Source organism: Geotrypetes seraphini, chromosome 15, assembly GCF_902459505.1.
Source record: "Geotrypetes seraphini chromosome 15, aGeoSer1.1, whole genome shotgun sequence".
Lineage (NCBI taxonomy): Eukaryota > Metazoa > Chordata > Amphibia > Gymnophiona > Dermophiidae > Geotrypetes > Geotrypetes seraphini.
Genome location: NC_047098.1, coordinates 60130498 through 60152074, shown reverse-complemented (window position 1 = coordinate 60152074; position 21577 = coordinate 60130498). Strand labels below are relative to the sequence as shown.

The 21577-nt window shown below is 41.8% G+C and overlaps 1 protein-coding gene across 1 annotated transcript in view; it reads left to right on the top strand.

Annotated features, from left to right (window-relative positions):
* The window catches only part of LOC117348989 (S-adenosyl-L-methionine-dependent tRNA 4-demethylwyosine synthase TYW1-like), a 170984-nt gene that overhangs the window by 122272 nt on the left and 27135 nt on the right, over window positions 1–21577 (top strand). The window contains exons 14-15 of the mRNA XM_033921785.1: window positions 6967–7077; window positions 18258–18425. Coding sequence (XP_033777676.1) covers window positions 6967–7077; window positions 18258–18425 — 279 coding nt within the window. The remainder of the gene's footprint in view (window positions 1–6966; window positions 7078–18257; window positions 18426–21577) is intronic.

Genomic DNA, 21577 nt, shown 5'->3' with positions numbered 1-21577 from the left:
GTGTCTTATTCTAGGAATTATATAATTGTTGATTCTTTTTTCCTATTTTTCCTTTTCTTTCTCTTCTAGACCCAGTTTAATCATATTAACGTATTTGCAAGAAACATATCGAATATTTGATATTTGCTATTTGTTCTTCTATAAAAATGTATGGTGTCAATATTCAACTGGTGTTATGTCCAGAAATTCAGTGCCGGGCCATGTGCAGGCTCCAGTATTTAGCTGGCTAAACCGTAGTTCAGGGGTGTCCAACCTGCGGCCCAGTGAAGTATTTTGTGCGGCCCCGGTCAAGGGCGATGCAGTGTATTCCTCTGCTGACCCCGAGTGTTTACCATCTTGCCGGCTCCCTCCTCTGTCTTGCCGCAGCGTTTGCGCGGCCCCAGAAACATTTTTTTCGGCCAATGCGGGCCAGAGAAGCCAAAAGGTTGGACACCCCTGCCGTAGTTGGTCAAGTGTGATGTTTAGCACTTAACTGGCTATGGGGTACTACATAAAGATAGGACTGACTTTTATGTGATCCTAGTTATGTGGTGACTTTGGATGATGAAGCGCTGTATATTGGGTATGTAACCAGCCAACTCTGCCCCCAGAACTCCTCCAAAATAGCTGGTTTTGCTTCAGGTACTCACCAGTCATTCTCAGTGGCATTAACCAGTTAAATGCCGCTCAAAAATGACCTGTTAGTCCCAGACAAGTGATTTAATCAGCCAAGAGCCATTTCTGACCAGTTAAATTGTTTTGAATATTGACCCCTAAATTATTTGAGACCCCTTTTTACAAAGCCACGCAGCCGAGTGCCGCATGGCAAATGCTCCAATGCCCATTCAAGTCCTATGGGGTGGGGGCATTTACCAAGCCGGCCCGCGCTGCCGGCTTTTGTAAAAGAGGTTAATTTCTTATTTCTCATTGAAAAAGATAAAATGCGCATCTGAATCCTATTTTTTGACTGGTATTAAAGCATATTCATCAAAAGTTATGATAAAATGCTGAAGTTGCTGCTGATCTGCGTCTATTATTGATATGTAATTATATCAAACGGTTTGCTAGAAAATAAAGTGGCCCAAGGAATGTGGTTCAAAGCTATTCATAACCATTTCGATAACTGTAATTTAGAAATTGTCCTGGGATTTGAATACTGCTTTATATGAGAAGCTTTTATAGACACAAGCAGTGTATGTAATGCTAATTGACTATAAAAAGCTTTATTTGATGGAACGTGCAATGCATGAGAAGTTAGGTAAATTCAAGGTGTGCTCACATAGTACACACGTTCATTTGCTAATTTTATGAGAAGGAATGGCTCTAATTTTTCTTTGATCATGAAATAAATGTAGCGTTTAATGCCAATTATCCTTGGACGAAGCCTTGATTTATAAATCACCAGTTCGCTGAATGACATTCAAGAAACCCAGTTCTGACCTGACCTAGTAATGCCAGGATTTATGACTAAGAACAAATGTGTTGCATTTGCATTGATTTGGAATTAATTACAAATGCTGTGATTCCCATAAACAGCCGCCGTTTGCACCTGGCATTTTAAAGCAAAGAAGGAAGTTAAATCTCAATAATCTGTCACAGATTAAATAGGATTTAATGGGGTGTTCTTTTCCCTAGATAGCAGGATCTCAGAATTTTGTATAAAGTATTGAGCATGTGAAGCCCTTCCCACACTAAGGGTCCTCTCCATTTTCAAGTTGTAGAAAAAAATACTAACTCTTGGGGAGGTGGCACATGAGATTTAACGTGGATAAGTCTAAGGTGATGCATGTCAGTAACAAAAATCTTATACATGAATACAGGATGTCCGGTGCAGTACTTGAAGAGACCCCCCCCCCCAGGAAAGAGACTTGGGAGTACTGGTCGACAAGTCAATGAAGCCGTCCGCGCAATGCGCGGCAGCGGCAAAAAGGGCAAACAGAATGCTAAGAATGATTAAGAAGGGGATCACGAACAGATCAAAGAAGGTTATCATGCCACTGTACTGGGCCATGGTACGCCCTCACCTGGAATACTGCGTCCAACACTGGTTGCCTTACATGAAGAAGGACACGGTACTACTCGAAAGGGTCCAGAGAAGAGCGACTAAGATGGTTAAGGGGTTGGAGGAGCTGCCGTACAGTGAAAAATTAGAGAAACTGGGCCTCTTCTCCCTCGAACAAAGGAGATTAAGAGGGGACATGATTGAAACATTCAAGGTACTGAAGGGAATAGACTTAGTAAATAAAGACAGGTTGTTCACCCTCTCCAAGGTAGGGAGAACGAGAGGGCACTCTCTAAAGTTAAAAGGGGATAGATTCCGTACAAACTTAAGGAAGTTCTTCTTCACCCAGAGAGTGTTGGAAAACTGGAACGCTCTTCCGGAGGCTGTTATAGAAGAAAACACTGTCCAGGGATACAAGACAAAGCCAGACAAGTTTCTGCTGAACCGGAATGTACGCAGGTGAGGCTGGTCTCGGTTAGGGCACTGGTCTTTGACTGGGGATTGCTGCGTGAGTGGACTGTTGGGCGTGATGGACCACTGGTCTGACCCAGCAGCGGCAATTCTTATGTTCTAATATTCTTACACTCTATAAAAAACAACTTTTAAAATTGGGCAACATTGCTTTTTCTGCTGACATGTAGGAATGAGTGTCAAGCTTAGGGCTGCTTACCATCTTTGTAATGCTAGCAAACTGAAGTCTCAGAAAGTGATAGAAGTGGAGAGACTGGCCCTCGGAGGTAGAACCAGAGCCTGTGGTATATGGACGCATGATCCTAACTAGGAAAAGCAGCAGCCTCGTTTAGAAGAATACCCTAGGGGTCAGCTAGAAACTGAAGGGGTGAACTCTGTACTAGAGAGCTGCACGGGAACGGGGACGACGGGAATCCCGCGGGACCCGCGGGCATCCCGCGGGTTCCCCCTTCGGGTCACGGGGATCCCGTGGGGACGCCCCTAGGGTCGCGGGGATCCCGTGGGGACGCCCCCTAGGGTCGCGGGGATCCCATGATGATGCCTCCGAGGGTCGCGGGGCTCCTGCGGAGCTGCATGTACTCAGTCGCGCGGCTCTTCTTCTCCCTACCTTCTCTGCTTGGAGCACAGAGCCGACCGGAAGTCTTCCCGACGTCAGCGCTGACGTCGGAGGGGAGGGAGGGCTTAAACAAAGCTTAAACAAAGCCCTCCCTCCCTCCGACGTCAGCGCTGACGTCGGGAAGACTTCCGTTGGCTCTGTGCTGCAGGCAGGGCAGGTAAGGAGAAGGAGAGTAGCCTCGCGGTTCGAGTCTGTACTGGATAATTTGTGAATTGAACAAAAAACCTTGAAGTATTTTTGAAATAAGAATGCAATAAAATTATTCTGCATGAATCCTTGAGATCCTGTATATACATCACATCTTCTTTGTGAAAGGAAGGATGAAAGAAATATGCCATTATGAACTTCTGACTGTAGAAACATAGAACATGATGGCAGATAAAGGCTAAATGGTCCATCTAGTCTGCCCATCCACAGTAACCATTATCTCTTCCTCTCTCTAAGAGATCCCATGTGCCTATCCCACGCCTTCTTGAATTCAGACATAGTCTCTGTCTCCACCACTTCTTCCAGGAGATTGTTCCACGCATCTACCACCCTTTCTGTAAAAAAGTATTACCTTAGATTGCTCCTGAGCCTATCACCTCTTAACTTCATCTTATGCCCTCTCATTCCAGAGCTTCCTTTCAATTGAAAGAGACTTGACTCGTGTAAATTTATACAGATGAGATCTTTAAGTCTGTCCCTATATGCCTTTTGACGAAGACCATGCACCATTTTAGTAGCCTTCCTCTGGACTGACTCCATCCTTTTTATACCTTGTTGGGAAGGGTTGAGCCTGAGGAGGAATTAAGTTGGGAAGAGATTAGGCCTTATGATCGTGAATGGTAGGCAACCCCCCCCCCCAAAAAAAAAAAAATTGCAGAATTTTAAAATTGTATGTACAGAATTCCACCAAATGGTCTCGAGAGAAACTGAAGGTTCAGTTTGCTTTAGTTTGTTTCTTTTGTTTTCATTATTAGTTACCTGAGAAATTTTCAGTTTAAATGCAGGGAATAACCAAGTTCTCTGTAAAGCCATTTTAACTGAATGCGGCTGCAAAATATGGACTTGTCAGACCACAGGGCTATCATTGAGAGCTAATTAAAAAAGACAGCTATGGTTGGGAAGTGTGAGTACACAGCTGTAGTAATGGATTCTGTAATTTGAGTGAAATGAGTTCATTTTGATGAGGTGTGATATGTAAGCTGATTGCTTTGGACTGGAATTATGAAGAGAGGGTAGAGAAGACAGACCTATTGGCCATAGCATTGGCTGTTTTGATACTTTATACTCAAGTTTGAAGCGTGTGAACAGTTATAACTGCTGTCCATTCATAGATCTCTCATGCATTGTTTTATCTAGCATAAAATAATTTTTTTCTGTTATCTTGTAGGGATCACTGAAGGAGGTAGACTGAGTTATGTATTTTTAATGTTTAAGAAGACATACATTAAGACGATTATTTTAGAAGCATTCCCCACATGTAAATAGCAGTATACACATGTAGATGAGCATACATGTGTACCATATATACTCAAATATAAACCCATCCAAATATAAACCAAGATAACATTTCTCCCCTCCTTTTTTAGAAGAAAAATATTAACTTGAATACAAACCGAGGGTTTATATTCAAGTACCAGCCAGCTCTGCACCCATCTACTCTCTCCCCGTTCCCCTTCTGGACTCAGATCTTTCTCCGGGCCTATTTTAAGCCTGGTGATCTAGTGTTGAGCCAGGACAGGAGCGATCACTCCCTCCCCTGAAGTGTTGGGTCCTGTCCTTATCGGCTGTGCAACCACTGTACCAGCTTCCCCCTGGGCCTACTGTACCTTAAACTTGTGGCAGCCATTTTTACCAACAAGACTGCACTGGCAGGAGCATAGTAGGATCACTCCTGCCCTGACTCACCCTGCTGAATCACTAGGGTTTAAGGGAGGTCCAGTGGGAGGTTTACACTGGCTCTGGAAGGGAAGGGGGCACGGTGATTGCATAGCCAGCTGGGAAAAGACCCGGCACCTCACCTCAGGGGAGGGAGAGATTGTTCTTTTCCTGGCTTACCACTGGACCACAGTGCTTAAAATAGGCCTGGTGACAGAGCAGGATGGTGTAGGCTTGAATATAAACCAAGACACACATTTTTGGGGCCATTTTCTTGGCCCAAAAAATCTCGGTTTATATTTCTATATATGGTAAATGACATGTAATGAAAAGGACTATTTACATGTGGTAATGCACATCATGTTTTGTTTTTGAGGACGTATGGAGAGGGATTCTATATTAATGGGGATTCACCATATTATAAGGGTAATCCATGTCAATGACAAAAAATTCTGGATATTTGTGTTTATACCAGTCTAAGGCATTTTGCACTTATTTGGCAGTTTATCTCCTAGTGTAGTATTGTCAGATTACTGCAGTGGGTCATGGAGACCATTTTTGAATCCAGAGTCAAAGGAATAGGATTGAATGGGGATAACTACTGTTCCCAGCACTGTTCCTTCTAAGCTGAGCAGGAGTCCTCCACCTACAGTCATGCCATTAGGTGGTGCTGTTTCACTATCATACTTCAGAGAACTAGTCTGTCTCTAGCCACTGAAAACACAATACAGGCAGTCCCCGGGTTAAGAACGAGTTTGGTTTTCAAAACCATTCTTAAGTTGAATTTTTTTGTAACTTGGATCTTGTTTCTCTTCACAAAGCCTCAGGCAGCGTTTTCTACACATTACCTGCGACTGACCCAAAAGCATTCCCTCTGAGTATAGAGTAGTAGAAAACTTTCTTTTTCCCCTCCCAAAATCTGATCCTAGTATTCTTCCCACCTTCACCACTTTCTTGAGGCCCCTCTTGCATCCCTTTCTATCCATCTCACTGTTCCCTCTCCACCACCACATCCAACATTTCTGCCCTTCATCTCTACCTCACTCCTCTCCCACCACCATAGCCAATAATTCTCTCTCCCTCCCTATACCCAACAATTTTCCTCTTTCATCTTTTCCCCATATGTACCATCTCTCTATCCCTCTCATTCAGACACCCATGCCCAACAATTCTCCCTTTTTGTTCCCTCCCCACCTCAGCATCTTTCTCTCCCTCCATTCTTCCATCCTATTTCCCAAGTTCATACTCACCCCTCCATTCTGTTCCCCAAATTCATGCCCCTCCCTCCCTCCTTCCTTTGTCTGAAGTTTGTGCTCCCTCCCTTCCTTCTGTATCCCAAGTTCTGTCTTTCTTTCTCTGTCTCTCCTTGGCTGCTGTCTGTCTGTTTTTTTTTCTTTGTCTCTCTCTCTTTTGTCGCTGTCTGTCTGTCTCTCTGGCCCCCTGTCTGTTTGTCATTCTGTCTGTGTCTCTCCCTGGCCCTCTGTCTTTCTTTCTGTCTCTCTCCCTTGCCCCCTGCCTGCCTGCCTCTCTCTGTTGCACCATGCCTGCCTGTCTCTCTGTGGCCCCCTTCTGTTCACCCCCCCAGAACAAACCAAGATTGCTGTCTGCCTCCCAGCATACCCCTCCCCCCAAAGCAACCCCCCTTTCCCTCTCCCCCTCAACTTCCCTGTGCAGCAGTAACAGCATTTTTCCGCTTCCTTTACACCGGACGTCTCGCAGCACCCGCAGGAGACAAACTGCCACTGAAACTGCCGTGTGTGCCACGCGTCGCAAGCAGCTGCACGTGCTGCAAATGGAACATGGCCACGGAGACACACATCACAGAGGCAGTTATCACGCCATTTCAACTGTGCATGTTTGGGTAAGGGTTTTATTATAGAGGATGGCTTAGATGCACCCTTAAGCTATTATAGAATTGGCACGTAAAATGAGGCACCAATTTTTAGAGATACCGCCTAGATGTTTGTGAAAGTTCTTATCAAAATAGATTTACGTTGAAACCAACTTTTTTCTCCCCCCCCCCTTGTATCTTTAGCAACAGCGCACTGTGTACAGACTGACCCTGGTGAAAGCTTGGAATGTGGATGAACTCAAAGCATATGCTGATCTGGTATCCATTGGCAAGCCAGACTTCATTGAGGTCAAGGTAAGCTTGCCTGGACTGATGGTTGCCTGAAGAGCTTCACAGAGTTCTTCATGGTGCATTTTTTCTTTTGTAACAGAATAAACTACATTTCTGTTTTCAGATACAATGTCTAGAGGCAAGGTTCTAGAGCACGATTCTGGGGAATTCTGGTCCAAAATGTTCCCCCTCCTCCCACCCACAGGCGAGATGAACCATAATAGTAGTTTCCTCATGCTACCAGGGCTTGGACTATTATGGCGTGAGTTTTCATTCACAACTCCCCCTATTGAAAAATCAGTTAGGAGTTGGGTTGGATTTTTCCTCATGAATGGATTTTGCAGATGAATATTTTTATTTATTTAAAAATTTATATACCGCACAGAACTATGCGGTTAACATGTTGGTTACATGCGTAATATACTGATCACTCTTTAGTCTCATAGATGTGGAGAAACAATGGACAAACACCTTATCAAATAAACATTGAGCAATAAAACTGTAAAAAGTTAAAACCCAAATATTCCAAATATGACAATAAGAATTGTACGAATTGCGTCTTTCAGCATTGATTTTTTCATATTTAGCTGTTAAGCATACAGAGTTCCACCACATGTTATATTCAACATTAGCTAGATTTTTCCAGTTAAACAGGATGTTCTGAAGAGCCAGCGCCGTTAATATACGGAATAGCTGGGCCTCAAAATAATCATGTAATTACCAAACAATCATGTAATTACCAAACAATATAAGAAAAAAGTCAATGTCTGTTTGCATATCAGATATCAGAAATTGTGCGCCAGACCCTAGGCCAGTAATTATTGTCTTACTGTAACATGGATAACCCTGCATAGCATTAGTCCGCTTTCTGTGTTATGTCTTATACCTATACAGTCTAACCTCGGTTTACAAGTGCACCGGTTTGCGAGTGTTTTGAAGACGAGCAAAACATTCGCAAAATCGGTGCCTCAGAAACTGAGTTTGACTCAATTTACGAGCGCCACCCCCCGTGATCTGGCATCCCCGCCCAGTGATCCGGAATCCCCACGCTCGTGTCGTCCCCCCCCCCAGCGATCCTACATCCCCCCGAGCACCGAAATGACATCCCTTACCCTGATTGGGCGCCAGCACCAATGCACAGGACATGCCGGTGCCGGTGCTCGAAGATCCTCCCTCTTCTGTGCTGGGATGGGTGGTGTGTCGGAGATCCTCCCACTTGCCTGTGCTGTGCTGGACTGGGCTTTGAGCATTTGCGCATGCTCAAAGCCTTCTGGTCTCGCTCTCTCTGAGATTCTCAGATTTAGAATCTCGGAGAGAGCGAGACCAGAAGGCCTTGAGCATGTGCAAATGCTCAAGGCCCAGTCCAGCCCAGCACAGGCAAGAGGAAGGATCTCTGACGCACCGCCCAGCCCAGAAGAGGGAGGATCTTCGGGCACCGGCATGTCCTGTGCATTGGTGCTGGTGCCGGTGCCCAATCAGGGTAAGGAATGTCGTTTCGGTGCTCGGTTGAGATGTAGGATCGCAGGGGAGGAGGAGGCAATGCGCAGGGGGGATGCCGGATCACGGGGAGGCGTATGGAGCAGCGTCGGTGGCCTCAAGGGGGGGGAGGAGGAGGTGGACCATATCAAGCGAGTTTCCCTTACTTCCTATGGGGAAACTTGCTTTGATATATGAGCAATTTGGTTTATGAGCATACTTTTGGAACAAATTATGCTCGTAAACCAAGGTTCCACTGTATATATTTCTTTCATGTTCTAGAGTAATGACAGTGTTTTTACTCTTCACTGATTGTGTATGACTTGATCATGAGTATCGCATATCGTTGTATAGCTTTGTATATGAACCTCTACTATTGTTTATGGATGCTCTGTTGTGACACAACCATTATTACCTATTGTTTATTAATATGCTTGAAAATGAATAAAACTTATTGAACGTAAAAAAAACAAACAAACCCCAAATATTCATTAGCATTGTATCTTACAGGAAGAACAGAAATAGCAACATTTTCATAGGAAAGCATTAAGAGCTGCGTTTTCAACATTTTTTTAAAATGAATCTTTCCAACACAAAATCGCAGTATGCCTGGAAGAGCGTTCCAAAGCTTGACACCCGCCACTGACATCATTGATGCTCCAATTCTAACCTGAGTAATTCTGTTGAAGAAAATTTTCTTTAAATTAAGACATCTTAGGTCACTTAGAACTGTGTATAATCAGAATCACTATACTATTTGTACCACTGGTTTAGTCCTCTTTGGATAACTGTAATGCTATATAATAAAATCCTAAGCGCACATGCGCACTTAGGATTTTGTGTTCCCTGCCGCCGTGTTTTCAGTTCCCTGGCCGAATTCTATTTTACAACGTGACGGCAGGGAACACTCTGGCCCCTCCTATCCTCCCGCCCTCACTCACCAACCGCTGGAGGAAGCGCAGGCAAGCTCTCTCCCTGCCCGCATCCTCGCCGCCCCGATTGCCTTCCGTGGCCGTATTCGTGACTTACAAGATCATGAAAGGCATAGAGAGAGTAGAGAGGGACAGATTCTTCAAACTTTCAAAAAATAAAAGAACAAGAGGGCATTCAGAAAAGTTGAAAGGGGACAGATTCAAAATGAATGCTAGGAAGTTCTTCTTTACCCAACGTGTGGTAGACACCTGGAATACACTTCCAAAGAGCGTAATAGGGCAGAGTACGATACTGGGGGGTCAAGAAAGGATTGGACAATTTCCTGCTGGAGAAGGGGATAGAAGGGTATAGGATAGAGGATTACTGCACAGGTCCTGGACCTGTTGGGCCGCCGTGTGAGCGGACTGCTGGGCACGATGGACCTCAGGTCTGACCCAGCGGAGGCATTGCTTATGTTCTTATATCGTAAGATATAGGCGTAAATCCAAATTGTTGCTAATTAGCACCCATAATAGTTTGTGCCCAATTATTGGCGTTAATAGGCTCATTGCTTAAGTTGTGTGTGCAAATTGAGTGCATGCCCTAATTTGTGGACAAGGTTTAAGCGCCATTTATAGAATTCCCCTGCGCATATGATGCAATCTGTGGTCTGCAATTCATTCCTCTGATTGAATATTAGGGGTTTGGCAGTTAATGTTGCTTTGTCTTGTTTTGCTTCTTTTGGTGTGCTAGTTGAGTCTTGGCCTCTAATGTTCGCTATTGGAAAATAATCAGAGCATTCAATTATTATCATGCTGTATATTATTTGCCCTGTCATTTTAAATGGCTTTCTTTTTGGTGTGTTGGGTTATTATGTTCCCCTAGAGCTGGCCTTTATCAATATATTAAATGAATAGCTGTAGCCATAAAAGGGAGAACATTGCATGGCATTTACAGAATCTCTTTTTATCATGTTCTAGGGTGGAGGATTTGTTTGACAGCTGATTCTTGAACAGACTGTAATTTAAGGCTAATGAAGCAGAAATGCCTGACTGCTATTTTGTTATGGAGTGTTATTTATTTAGACACATCTAAAAATAAAAGCCTCTTTTTTTAGGCTGTATAGGTTAATCAGTTGTTTTGAACAGGTGGAAAGTTATCCGAAGCACGCATTTTTGTATTTTGTGGATGTCAAGCAGGCATCATTAAACACATCTCTAGTCCAGTCAGTGGCCATATTTATTTTACCAGTTTCACCTGCTAGTTTGCGAAACAGAAGTTTTACTGTAATAAAAATGCTGGATCAGTGGTAGGGGGTAATTTATTTAGTTTATTATTATATTGGTTATACCATCAAAACACAACAAGACGGTTTAAAGTCCTAAGAACATAAGAGCATAACATAAGAATTGCTGCTGCTGGGTCAGACCAGTGGTCCATTGTGCCCAGTAGTCCGCTCTCGTGGCGGCCCCTAGATCAAAGACCAGTGCCCTAACTGAGACCAGCCCTACATGCGTACGTTCCGGTTCAGCAGGAACTTGTCTAACTTTGTCTTGAATCCCTGGAGGGTGTTTTCCCCTATAACAGACTCCGGAAGAGCGTTCCAGTTTTCCACCACTCTCTGGGTGAAGAAGAACTTCCTTACGTTTGTACGGAATCGATCCCCTTTTAACTTTAGAGAGTGCCCTTTCGTTCTCCCTACCTTGGAGAGGGTGAACAACCTGTCTTTTATCTACTAAGTCTATTCCTAAAACAAGCTGATAAATCAGACAGACAAATACTGACAAGACAAGGAGGAACCAAGAGGGTTGAGTAGTGAAAAGCAACAAAATGATAAATCACTAGATTATAATGGTTATAGATGCAATTATTTGCAGATGTACGTAAAACACACATGAGAGGCATGCTAGGGAGCATTATGCCATGAAAAATTGCAGCAAATTGCTTCATGAATGAAACAAAAATGTAATTTCAAAAATCAAAAGACGGGTTTTAAGAGCAGTTTTAAACTTGGATGAAATCTGGCAAACCTCAGCTGGGAGGCTGTTCTGAAGAGATGGTGCCACACAACAGAAGGCTGCTTTGTAGGAGCTGTCAATCCAAATTGTGGGCTAAACTGAAAGAAAATTAATTTGATTTTAGATAATTTTGATAATTGGAAAGAGAAAGGACTCTCTTTGACATTCACAAAGAATCAAACTTAATTTAATTTAGATATTGCATTTATAGTCCATGTACTTTGGACTGAATCAGATTACAACCTGACACGTCATATAAAATTAATATAAGTTCAATGCAAATAACGCAGGGAAAATGTAGCTTTGTAACATATACAAAAAATAATAAAAATAAACCATTACAAATTCTAACCTTTCTTACTCCATTTAATCAGGTACTGTGAAGTATGAGGGAAGAGGTTTCATTCAATATGAACACAGCATGGGACTTTTAGCTGTGTTGTTCCTGCGAGCCTGATTAAAATGCTCGCATGAAAGTCATTTTATATGGATAATTTTACTTATTTAAAAATAGATTGCAGTATTCTGATCTTTGACATAGTCTATAATAATGTAATTTATTCCACAGAAATTAATTTTCTTGGTTGGGATAGAACTGTGTCCAAACAAATTCTTATAGAACCTGTTCAACTAAATCAGACTTACTAATTGATTGTTTTGTGGCTTTTTAAAAGGATTTTTATATTTCTAGGCTTCTTTGGTTGAGTATTTTAAGTATGAGGGCAAATAAAAAATTAAGGGCAATTGTTAAATTATGCTATAACCGTAACAAAGCCAGCAAAATGCAACATATGTACTCGTACATTAAGAACATAAAAAAATAAGAATAGCCTTACTGGTCCGTCAAGCCCAGTAGCCCATTCTCACGGTGGCCAGTCCAGATCACTAGTACCTGGCCAAAACCCAAGGAGTAACAATATTCCATGCTACCAATACAGGGTAAGCAGTGGCTTCCCCCATCTCTTTCTCAATAACAGACCAAAACTAAACGCAATACTCCAAATGAGGTCGCACCATGGAACGATACAGGGGCATTATGACATTCTTTGTCTTGTTAACCATCCCTTTTTTAATAATTCCCAGCATCTTATTTGCTTTTTTGGCCACCGCAGCACATTGGGCAGAAGGTTTCATTGTATTGTCTAACCCCCAAGGTGGACCTTAGCATCCGGAGAGCAAAACGCAAAGCATGATGAAGTAAAGGAAGTGGTGCTCACCTGGCTTCGGGAGCAGCCGAAAAACTTCTTTGTAGGAATGCAGAAGCTAGTTCAAGTTCCAAGTTTTATTTTAATTTGATGAGTCACTTATTTAGATTTACTAAGCGAGTTACAACAGTAATAAAAATGTAAACATATATTTAGACATACCATTTAAAATGTAAAAATGATGAGTTAGATCGACAGACTTACAGACTAATCAATACAGAAGGTACACAATTCAATGCTTTAAAGTACAGAAAAAAAAATAAAATGGAAAGAACATTAGGGAAGGAAAAGTAGAAACCTGAAGGGGAACTAGTATAAAATTTGAACATAATTTAAAGATTAAAAGCATCTTTAAAAAGGAAATCTTTAAGTTACTTTTAAAAACGGCTAAGATCATTTTCCTCTCTTACATGCTGAGGCAAAGTGTTCCAAAGTTGTGGAGCCATCACTGAAAACATATCATGTCGTCGAGTTCCGATAACTTTCAGAGAGGGGACTACTATGAGCTTTGATTTAAATGCTGGCCAGTTTTTTTTTTTTTTTTTTTTTAAATACCCAGATATTCAGCACTGGCACTGAATATTCAGGTATGACATGGTTGCTGGGCACTGGCAATATCTAGATGGGTACCCAGAGTTGGGCAGTAATATATCACTGGTAATATACTACTTTTAAAAGTAATGAGTAACTATAATGATTACTTTCATGCAAAAGTAATGAGTAACTCTAATATATTGGAGGTCCAAAATAGAGGCCTTGTAAATCTGCAACAATGCAAAATTACTTTTCAGTAAAATTGCATGAGGTGATAAAGATAGCTGGGTGTTCGACATCTAAGCACTCTGCAGTTTTTTTGATTTAGTAAGTGAAAAAGATAACAATATTTATATTAGTTGCAAATTGCATCTGGTAAGCCACAAAACCTGAGTGTGATGAAGTGGTATCAATGCCAGCGAAGAATTAAATTTGTGTTCAATCAACTGTTAATTTTAATCAGACAGCATGAAGTAATCTTTCTGAGTGAGAAATGATGTGTCATTAATCCACTAGCAGCTGCTCTGGACATCCTACAAACTATATTATTTAGACTTTTTGCTGCTTACTTTGGTCATGTTGCAAACGAAGCTGACTATATTTGGCCTCCGATAATGCAATTGCAGATTTAGCTCATTTTGAATCCTAGATTTTAGACACACATCCATTTCAGAAGGAACTTTCGCTTGGAGCGTAAGAGCATTTTCCCGTGGGCCAGCGAGGTACGTGCTCTGACGTTCATAGGAATTCAATGAGTGTCGGAGCATTTATCTTACCAGCCCATGGTAAAATACTCTTATGGTGCTTAGTGAAAGGAGCCCTTAGATTTTGGAAGAGATACATAAATGGCATTTTAATATTTTGGAGAGGTAGTGTTGACGGATTGAATGAATTTTATGTCTGGATCAACTCATTGGACGAAAATGTAAAATTTGCAATGCACTACGATCATGTATGCATTTCTTTTTTTAGATCTTCTTATCTCAAAAAACAGGTATGGTTTTGAAACAACGATTTACAGGACGCCGACGGACAAAAATCCAATTTTTGCATTTCACTAGTTTCCATACTAGAAGCTGAAGGAGAATTTGTCATTTTTCCAATTTCTAAGACTCAGAAGATTATGCAGCAACTTTGAAACTGCATCTATGGCCAGGGCATGCACAAAGAAAGAGCAGTTGACAAGTATATACGGAACTTTCTGGAACCTCGAGCAGAGAAAAATAAACCAAACATTGTGTGCAATTTAAAAGGGACACGAGGGGGGGGGGGGGGTGGAGGGTGGAGGGAGACAAAAGTTAAAGCCAGGTGGGGCAGGAGACCACCAGGTCTTAAAGCAGGCCCAGCAGAAGCCTGTAACAGGTTTGGGAGGGGGGGCGGGTCAGCGCTGATCTGAATATAAACAGGCCCCCATTTTTGGGACTTTTTTTAGCCCAAAAATCTCAATTTATATTCAAGTATATACGAGACATGTTTCCTTTTCCAGTAGTTTAGGTAAGTTCTCTATATTTTATGCTTCTGATAGATTTTTATATTTTTGATGAGAATTGTCACTTTTTATTCACTTACTCTCCATTCTGTTCTTAATAATTCTCAACATCAGGTTTTATTAGGGTTTGTTATCCTGCAAATCATAAAAAAAATCTAAGCTGCTTACATTCTTGAGGTGGGGAAGGGAGAGGAAAGTGCTGAGTCAAGGATATGACAGTAGAGGAGAGGAGGAAGAACTCCAATGCTTTTATAGAAGAGGGGTCAGATAAAACATTGTGAGGAGTATAATAATAACTTTATTTTTATATACCGCAGTACCTCAAACAGTTCAAAGTGGTTTAAACAGCGATGTTACAACAGGCATTCAGAAATACATCAGTGAGGGTATAGAATCAAACAAATTTATCAAAAAGATAAATTTTAACTGAACTTCTGAAAGTTTAATAAGAGAACGCATTTGAGTATCTGTGTCAGGTTTAACGATATCATTAATGTTGTTTAATGGGAGGAAAATAGGAAGCTTGCTTGTATGCATCTTTGAAGAGAAATGTTTTGAGGTCAACTTTAAACTTTTTGAGTGAAATTTGTAGTCTCAAATGTGAGGGAAGAAGGTTCCACAATTCAGGACCCTGAATAGAGAAAATGGTGCAGCAGGAGATGATTTCATGGAAACTTGTCTGAAGATCTAAGTGACTGAGAGGGGCAGTAGGGTGTCAGATGTCTGTAAAGATAAGGAGGGGATTCTGCAGAATGTATCTTGAAAACTAATAGTGAGATTTTGTATGTGATGCAGTTGGTTTCGAAGTCAATATGCTGATTTTAAAAGTGGAGTAATGACAATATTTTCAATCATCCTCTATTATAAAACCCTAAGTGTGCCGAATTCCATTTTGGAACACGGAAGCAGGAAACACGCCGGCGACTCTCCCCTCCCACCCTCATGCACCAACCGCTGCCGACGACACTGCTACTCTTCAAAGCAGCCTGATAAGGATCATGACCGGCTGTAGGGAACCTCACAGGCTGCTGTGCACTTCGGTAGCACGTTCCCTCTGATGTACACGATCGCGTCAGAGGGAACATGCTACCGAGTTACAGCCGCCCGCGATCCTCAGGAGGCTGCTTTGAAGAGGAGCATCAGCGGTTCAAAGACACCAGGAAGAGGGGAGCAGGGAAGAGGGACATGGGGAGCAGGTAAGGAGTGCCGCTGGACAGGGGGAGCAGGGAAGATGGACAGGGGGAGCAGATAAAGAGTGCTGCTGGACAAGGGGAGCAGGTAAAGAGTGCTGCTAGACAAGGGGAGCAGGGAAGAGGGACAGAGGGAACAGGTAAAGAGTGCTGCTGGACAGGGGGAGCAGATAGGAGTGCTGCTGGACAGGGGGAGCAGGTGAAGAGTGCTGCTGGACAGGGGGAGCAGGGAAGAGGGACAGTGGAGCAGGTAAGGAGTGCTGCTAGACAGGGGGAGCAGGGAAGAGGGACAGGGGGAGCAGGTAAAGAGTGCTGCTGGACAGGGAGAGCAGGGAAGAGGTGCTGCTGGACAGGGGGGAGGTAAAACAAAGGGAGAAGGGCTGCTGCTGGACAGGGGGAGGTAAAAGGAAGGGAGAAGGGCTTCTGCTGGACAGGGGTAGCAGGGAAGAGGTGCTACTAGACATGGGGGAGATAAAACGAAGGGAGAAGGGCTGCTGCTGGACAGGGGGAGCAGGCAAAGGGTGATGGCGGACAGCTGAGGAAAGAGAGAGACAGAAAGAAAGACAGACAGACAGAAAGCGGCCAAGGAGAGAGAAAGAAAGAAAGACAGACACATACATCTATTCTAGCACCCGTTAATGACTAGTTTGATGTCATAATACTTTTTATCATAATACCTTTGAGTCCATTGCTCTTCTTTCTGTATGAGCTATAGGCTTAAATGCTTTCTTTTTTCGTGGTTAACTCCCACACTAGTTATTTCCATGTATCATCGAAAGTTATGAAATAACCGTGCTGATATGCCTCTTTAGGTTGCAGGTGTGCTCTGCACTGTTAATTAACGGGATTGAAACCATTCTAAAAAGGAAGAGTTGATATGCTTTGAACACTAAAGTTGCCACTAAAGCTCCCTTATCAATTATTTCTTCTCTTCATGAGTTACTGTTCCAAATATTTTATCAATTCCATTCACATTGTTTTCTCTCTCTGCTTATAAATGCTTTTTTCTTTTTTTTTTGAATTTAATAAAATAATGAGGCATATTTTGACTTGATCTACTTTCAGCAATCATGCATTTTTCATGCCGTTCAAATCAACATCTGTGTAATTGAGAGGAAAATAGAGATTGAATATCATTATACACACCCCCTTCCTTAATATTGCTAGATTTGGCTCTAGATTTCCATAATGACTTTTAAAGGAAATAGTGTCACTAGGCCACCAGTATGAATTGAAGGCTGTGTTGATACTGTCTGTATTAGTACCTCATGCTGGCAAGATCCACAGAGAGTACGAACACAGTATGAGCACTCGATAAGTAGATGCATAGAATGTTCCAGAAATATGAAAAGCACAATTAATTTTGTTATGGACATCTGTCCAATTTATCTGTCAAAGATATTGTTCAGACTGCGGTCCTGGACAATAGTGGAGCATGAAAAAAATAAAAAAAAACAGCAAAATACAAAATGGATGTGGGTCTCTAAAGGACTTAGGTACTTATAATGTAGGCCTTTAAAACTCTGGCCTACATTACAGGTGCTTTTTTTAAGTTAGGCGTGATTCTGTAATAGGCACCTAAGTGTGACTGAGAAGAGATAAGCGCCATTTGCACAACTTTATTGAAAAACAAATCTTGATTGTAGCTATCAATGTTTGCACCAAGTCGATGATGATGGGCGATGTGAATAGGACCCAACATGATGTGTGTTTCAGCATCCGGCGTCTTCCTCAGGAATCCAATCTTCCAAAATTTCATATCAAATTTTAAAACAATGTGTATCTGTCAGCCTGTACTTTCAGCAGTTCAGCTTTTGCACACATACCACTAGCTTCATAAGGATGGCATATTATAGTGCATGTGATAGAAATGATCCACACTAGTATATTGTGGTTCAAACTGTGTGCGTTGGTAATGGAATAGATCTCAAGTAGGAACAAATGTGTTCTATGAGATGAAAAAAAAAATGTTTCTTTCATGCCTGATCATCTCCTTAGTGCAGGGGTGTCAAAGTCCCTCCTCGAGGGCCACAATCCAGTCGGGTTTTCAGGATTTCCCCAATGAATATGCATGAGATCTATTAGCATACAATGAAAGCAGTGCATGCAAATAGATCTCATGCATATTCATTGGGGAAATCCTAAAAACCCGACTGGATTGCGGCCCTCGAGGAGGGACTTTGACACCCCCGCCTTAGTGGGACATGATAGATGTCTTGTGCAATGCTGACTTTAGAAATAGCCCTACATCAAAGACTGTTTTCTCAAGTCAGATTCTATTGAGAGTTTAATTCCCAAAGCTACCAATGTGTTTCTTTCTTTTACATCCCACACAAATGTACGGAGAACTTGATTCTGATTCACAGTGTTTTTCATCCAGGGAGTAACCTACTGTGGAGAAAGCACTGCCAGTAACCTTACAATGGCCAATGTCCCCTGGCATGAAGAGGTTATCCATTTTGTCCAAGAGTTAACTGACCTTTTGCCAGACTATGAGATTGCATGTGAACATGAACACTCAAATTGCCTATTGATTGCACAGAAAAAGGTAAGAATTTCTTTCTTTTCTTTTGGCATTTGGTGCTGGTTTTAAAATGGCAACCTCAAATATATTGATGGTTATCTTTGGTTAGTGATTCTCTCCATAGTCCTCAAGATTCTTGGGCATGCGCCCAATTTTGCACATAATACAATTAAATAAGCCAATTAGTGCTGATAGTTGGGTACTAAAATCAATTATTGGTGTTAATTGGCACCAAATAAATTTATATGCCAATTTTAGGTGCCGGCCATAGCATAGGGACCATGGGATGGTCATGAACGGATCAGGAGCATTTCTGCAGTTATAGAATACGGGGGTCCACATCTAATTTAGGCTCAAGGATTTACTCCAGGGATTAATTGGTATAAGTCATTTTGCCTAAACTTAGGCGTGGACCCTGGCACTAAGTGCATTTATAGAATAGTGCTTGGTGCTGATTTTTCAGCACCATTTCTAAAATTGAGGCTATGTGTTTCCATCCTGTATATATTTGTACCCTGAACAGATTAAAAAAAGACAGAGAGGGGCTTTGAAATTGGTGCATTGCCTGAACCAAAAACCCATAAGGGATGAGACTCGATAAAAATGTGTATCCTAAGGAGAAGAGAAACTGATAGAGGGTCTGACAAAAACAATCAAATACACTTCTTCCGCAGTATTCGCGGGGGTTAGGGGCAGAGCCGGTCCGCGAATGTTGAAAATTTGCGAATAACCTGGTGGTCTAGCGGGCTTTCGGGGCAGGAGCGATCTTCCTACGCTCATGCCCCGTGCAGATCACTCATAGGAAATGGCTGCCGTGAATTCCCGTAGTCTCTCGAAAAAATTTCTACATGGGTCGGGATGGTGCAGAATAAGTTGTGAAGGGGGGACCTTTTCTTGAAGCAGCCTGTCGGCGAAACATGTCGGATATGACAGGTTCCTTTCCTGATGAGATAAGATCATCAAGAAAAAGAATATAATAAGATAATAATAATAATAATAACAACTTTATTCTTGTATACCGCATTACCATGGAAGTTCTATGCGGTTAACAGATGAAGAGACGGTACATTTACAGCAAAGTTACAATTTCGATAGTGTTATATTTACAATTTTAGACGATACATATTCGGTCAAGTTACCTTTACATTCTAGACAATAAATATACGGTGAAGTTATTTTGGCAGTTAGGTTATATGTTCAGAGTGGTTGCATTTGCTATAAGCTCGATACGGCAGTGTTATAGATGCCGGTGTTACATGAGGCGGTAAGGGTCTAGGGAAGGGGGGTCAGAAGAGGAGGGAGGGGGGGAGGAGGAAGGAGGATAAATCAGAGGAATTTGTCAAAAAGGTAGGTTTTAATTAACTTCCTGAATGTTTGATAGTGGGGGGAATTGGAGATGAAAGTAGAGAGGCATTTGTTCCATTTGCCCGCTTGGAATGCTAGGGATCGGTCAAGGAATTTTTTGTAGAGGCAGCCCTTCAGGGAGGGGAAGAAGAACAGATAGGTATTTTGAGTACGAGAGCGGCCAGTAATTTCTAGGTGCTCAGATAGGTAGATTGGTGACGAGCCTGCTAAGGTTTTGAAGCAGAGGCAAGCGAATTTAAAGGTGATTCTTGCCTCTACCGGCAGCCAGTGGAGTTTGGCGTAATAGGGGCTAACATTGTCGTATTTTTTGAGGCCGAAGATGAGGCGGTTTTAACCAGTTTTTATAACGGTTAAGTTATTGACATTAAGCACTTTAATAAGTTTGAGATATAATGAAGCACTTTAAAAAAAAACCCAAAAATTGTGAAACATATTGAGTAGGGGCTAGTGAAGAAGCCATAGCCAGTGAGAAGAATTTTGGCAACCAAGCAAACACAAAAAATTGTGTGGTGACCAAATGGCATGTCTGAAGCCCTGATAGTTTGACTAAAGCAATTTATTAAGACGAGAGAGCAGCACTGAGAGATATAGTTGTGGTATTATGAATGGTTTACCAATGCCAGAGTATTGACTGAGATTATAACGTGTCAACACTTATCAGAGCATTTACCTCGCTGGCCCACAGAAGAAACCTCTACCACAGCTTTGTAAAAGGAGCCCTTAATAATGCTCTGGGCTATGTATAAGAAAATAAAATATAGAATAACACATTAGCAAATGTAATTGTAATTTCCTTATTATGTGTGTCAAATCAGTCAAGATAACTAGGTTATGCCCTCTCCCAGAAAAACACTGAGCTGTCTTTGCTTCCTTAATATATAGCACGCCTTGACAAAAGGAGCCCAAAGTGTTGCCTTATCTATAAAGCTCTCAAATACTGTATAGAAAGAATCTCCTAGCTGAGTCCGTCAGTTAAGCATACAAATGGAAATAACTCTTTGAAATGAGCAGGCTGTAGGCTCTTTATGTGTTTTGTTAGAAACATTTTTCTTCATGATGCATACTGTAAATGCCAAAAAACAGAAGTCTAATTTATTTAATGTATTTGAATTAATTGGCCTATGTATCAAGGCAGCAGCTTAATGTATAAGCTTAACAATTAATTCTAATAAGATTCCAGTTGAGGCACTTTTTAGCTGTTTCCCCTGTGTTCTGACAATGAATGCGGGCTGTAGATGGAGGAAGTAACTAGCAGTAAAAAGAGAAAAGACCTTCAGGCAAATTTCTTGGAATGAAATGGCCAGTGTTAGGAGTTTCCTGATTAAAATGAGGGGAGGAGGGCAAGAAGGAGAGAAATATCACTTCATTGTAGTATTCTCAAATCCAAACAAATCTATTTTACATCTGTTTTTTCTTTGAAACTTCTGCTTGCTTTTGAGTTTACCCTTTGAGTTTGTGTTCAGGCTGAGTTAACGTTTATGATATGAGGTGTCAACAAAGTGCCTGTCGAGATTTCAAGAATATTTACAATGAATATGCATGCGATGCATTTGAATTCCACACAAACTTATCTTGTACATTTTCATGATGAATATTCTGAAAGCCCAACTGACTGTTGGGGCTGTGGGACAGTTTTTGGAACTACAGAGGTAAAAGTCATGAGACAAACCTGAGGGATGTCAGTGAAGAGGGAATAAATGATGATGGGCAATGACTTGGAAACGCAAGACCATTATCAGGAAGAGAAGAACTGGCAACTACCAAACAGGGACGGGAGCTAGGAAAAATCCTCTAAGACAGTGGTTCTCAAA